Below are 4,107 nucleotides of genomic sequence, written 5' to 3' on the forward strand. Positions count from 1 at the left end.
AAAGTATTGTTCTCAGGAGCTAAGGATTTTGAACTCAACTTGAGAACACCTTTAAGTCCAGTGAACCAATGGATTTGAATGACCCATACCAATCAGCTTGAAGCAGTGTGTAAGGACCGCCTATGCTCCAGATCTATAAAAAGCTTCCATACTCAGTTTGGGAGCAGTTCATGATTGAACCAGGCTTGTGGTGGAGGACTTGAGGAAGAACCAAACCAGGCTGGAACTCTAGGCTAGATAGGCCTTTTCTTAACTTTCTGAACTCCACATGAATACCTGGTATGCTTTAATAAATGCTTAATGCCCAAAGACTGTTGCTAAAGCTTCTAATTTAAGGCAACCACACATTTAGATTTTAAAAGACACAGCAGGGACTACTTACTACTTAAGAAAATGTTTACTTTATCTTATTCCTAAACATAAATATGTGTTGCATTTTAGCAAGAGGGTTTTTTTTTACATCCTGATATTATCATATGACTCTATTAATTTTAGTTATTAATATGGTCTGTTAGGTTTATAGTTTTCCTAATATTGAACTAATCATGCATTCTTTGTATAAGTGCAATCTGGTCATAGTTATATGATGCTTTTTTATATACCATTGTAGCATCTTTGCTAATATTTTATTTTTAAATATTTAAATTGATATTCATTAGGGATATAGTCATTTCTGCTATAACCCTTTTCAAAAACTGGAATTTGTTCCAGTGAGATTGATCTATTAAGGAACATTTTTAGTATAATTCAAATTTCAAGTTTGCTTCTCATGGTTTTTTCTTTAAGAAACAGCAAGAGATTGGATTGGCGAGGTCTGTAGGAGACAGTGGCCAGCAGGAAACCCTGGACCCAGCATGTCCCAGGCCACTAAGCGGAAGCACGTGGTGCAGGAGGTGCTCCAGGAGCACATGGTGCCCTCGGACCAGCAGCAGATCGTGAGGGTTTTGAGGACCCTGGGCAACAACCTGCACAAGGTGGAGACAGCACAGGGGCAATGCTTCCTGGTCAGCATGCCCTCCAAGTACCGCAAGAACATCTGGATCAAGAGAGGGGACTTTCTCATCGTGGACCCCATCGAGGAAGGGGAGAAGGTGAAGGCTGAGATCTCCTTTGTGCTCTTCAAGGACCACATCTGCTCCCTGCAGAAGGAGGGACTCTGGCCAGAAGCCTTCTCTGAGGTAGCGGAGGAACAAAGCAACAGCAGGAACAGACCATCTCAACCAGAACTTCCAGAAGAAGCGCAGTCTTCAGAAGAGGACAGTTCCGAGGACAACTCGGACCTCTTTGTTAACACCAATCGTGTGCAGTACCAGGAGAGCGAGGAGGAGAGCGAGGAGGAGAGCGAGGAGGAGAGCGAGGAGGAGGAGGAGAGCGAGGAGGAGGAGAGCGAGGAGGAGGAGAGCGAGGAGGAGGAGAGCGAGGAGGAGGAGAGCGAGGAGGAGAGCGAGGAGGAGGCCTGAGAGCCCAGCTCTGTGGATCCACCCCCTGGATGGGGATGAGGCAGGGCTCCCAGCTGAACTCGTACTCGTCTCTGTCAGAGATTAAAGCCCTGGTGGGTTGAGAGAGAGTTGTGTATCCCCTTGTACTGCTGTGCCTAGTAAAGCGATTCCATTTTTGACATCTCATTCCAGTGGAAAGGAGGGACCAAGGAATGGCTGGGTGCATGCTGGCCGAGCCTTGACCAGCCCCTAGGGCATTTCTGAATGGACCCCAGCAAAGGACAACACCTATTTCCATCCCCATACTCCCATACCCCTGCCCTATCCCAGGCAGAAATGGACTCATAACTTAAACAAGGGAGGAAAAAATAAGGAGGGAATTTTATTTAATATTAAGGGACTGGGGACCAAAAAAAACAGCAAGAGAAAACAGAAATGCACCACTTCACAATAACTCATAAGCTACAACCCTTCCAGTGCCCACTTCTAGAAGCAAACTTCAGGTCTCTGTCAAGGTAAAGTTTCATGTAGTATGTGCTATGGGTGGAGAATGGCTTGTCCCAACTATATTCCATTTCCCCATGGCCTCTGGACCAGAACTTTGGCCTGACCAACATGTTCATGCAGTACAGGGAGCAGGCTACACAATGACATTTATGCTACTTTTTTAATTAGGTTCCATTCTCTTTTTTTTTCATTCATATGTCACTGCTGAAGTTTTTAAGCAGTGCACCCTTAAGGCTATTTTGCTCATAACTCTGTGGTCTTTATTGCTCAATTTTGCATAGTGCAGTCCTTTTGTGGAACATATACACAAAGCAGAACTGATTGTTCTGGTCTACATTTTTCTTTGTTTTGTTTCTTCCTGATTGATGCATCATGCCCATATTTATAACATAGAAGGAATTTGGTAGGATGCTTTCTTTGACTGTTTTTTACGAGTAGTTTATACAATGTTGAACTTGATTGTTCCTTGAATGTTTAATAAAATATGATTGCAAATCAGTCTATTCTCTAGATTGTTTTTTTTGAAAATTTAATTATGGTTTGTTTAATTTCTTTTTCTTGGATTGTGTTATTTAAATTATGTCTGTTGGATTATACTCAGTTTTACCAACTAAGTTATTCTTGCTTATACGTCTTTATCATTTGCTTTTTGGAATATGATATTCTAAACTCTTCTCTTCTTTTTTTGTGGTAGCAATAGAGTCTTGTGTGATCCTAAATGTAACTCTTTAGTACCTCAATTCTATGTTTCTGACTACTTGCTGTAATTTTTTTTATTTGGCCTGGATTTTGGCTATTATGTTATGGGGAGGTCTCATTGTGAGGTTTCTTTCAGGAGGTGACTCATTTTCCTTCTGAAATTCTTTCAGAAAATGTATTCGATTTTCACTTCACCTTTTGGTTCTAATAGGCCAGGGCAGTTTTTTTATTCATGATCTCTTGAAATCTTATATCCAGAAATTTGTTGTTATTATTGTGATTTTCAGGCAGTCCAATGAGTCATATATTTTCTTTTATTGACTTTTTTCCAGATTAGTTTTTTTTTTTGGTTAGTAATAGAAAATATCTTACATATTTGGTAATTCTGGTCATTCTTATTATCTCACACTCACCAATTTTTTTTTGGTTCATTCTAATTAGATAAGGTTTTGTATCTCTTGAACCATTTATTCTCCTTCCAAGTCTTTCTTCTAGAACTCCAATTTGATTTCTAATTATTACCTCTGTAATTCATTCCATCATAAAATAATTCTTTCAAACTCACTTCATTTATTCCCCAAATTTTAGCACAGACCAATCCATGGTTTTTTTTTTGAAGCTTTGCTTATAGATATTATAGAATCAGTCTCTTCTTCTGGGTTTATGTTTTATATATAACTTTGGATCCATAGTATTTCTTTATCATTAGTATCTCGTCAATTTATTTTCCACCCTTATTTCCTGAATTGAGACTTTGTGTCAGGGCTACATCCTTTATACTTTCAGAGGGAATGGGGCCTTGTTTGGTCCTAACATGTATTATTCTAAGTCCTGATTTTCTTTCATTCAATTACTGAGTACATGTTCCTCAAGGACCTCAGGAGCATCTTCGACCAGCAAGCTGAAAGCTTTCAGCACTGTAAGGTGTCTTGGGCAGGGTCAGAGCCTTGCATACTTACAGCCCTGGTTCCAGGTCTGTATGACACAATTGCAGACTCACTCCCACAAAATACTCTAGTAAAATGCTGCTAGCCCCAGATCTCATAAGCACTGTAGAAAGTTCCCCTGATTTAGCACAATAGAATGTCAGACTCCCTTCTGATGCAAGCTCCCTGCCCCAGTACAAAGCTGCAGGTCCATTGAAATCTGTATAGAAGGTTCCAAGACCCCAGTTTGAGGTGAGAGTAATCTGCAGGTTGGACCCTGATCTGTGTTCCCTGCACTTGACACATAGCTGTAGGCCCTAGACCTAGTCCAAAGGTTCAAAGGCACAGGCTTTCCTATGTGGCTTCTTTCCCAAAAGCCTGCATGCCTCTAGCTATTTCCTTATACTGATAATGGTCCAGGAAAAGTCACCCACTGTACTTTCTGCCTGGATTTCTTTCTAGATCACCACTCAATCTGGTGTTCTTCCTTGATCTTTGCTGGAGCATTTATGTGAAAGCAGGGTTGTATGTCTACC

At 40.8% G+C, this 4,107-nt stretch overlaps 1 protein-coding gene across 1 annotated transcript; it reads left to right on the forward strand.

Moving 5' to 3' along the window:
• The first annotated feature begins 854 nt into the window (after positions 1-854).
• On the forward strand, positions 855-1,460 carry LOC122750341 (probable RNA-binding protein EIF1AD). Its single transcript, XM_043997058.1, has one exon. The coding sequence runs from the start codon at positions 855-857 to the stop codon at positions 1,458-1,460; it is 606 nt and encodes a 201-aa protein (XP_043852993.1).
• Positions 1,461-4,107: the final 2,647 nt, after the last annotated feature.

This window comes from Dromiciops gliroides, chromosome 1, assembly GCF_019393635.1.
Source record: "Dromiciops gliroides isolate mDroGli1 chromosome 1, mDroGli1.pri, whole genome shotgun sequence".
Taxonomy (NCBI): Eukaryota; Metazoa; Chordata; class Mammalia; order Microbiotheria; family Microbiotheriidae; genus Dromiciops; species Dromiciops gliroides.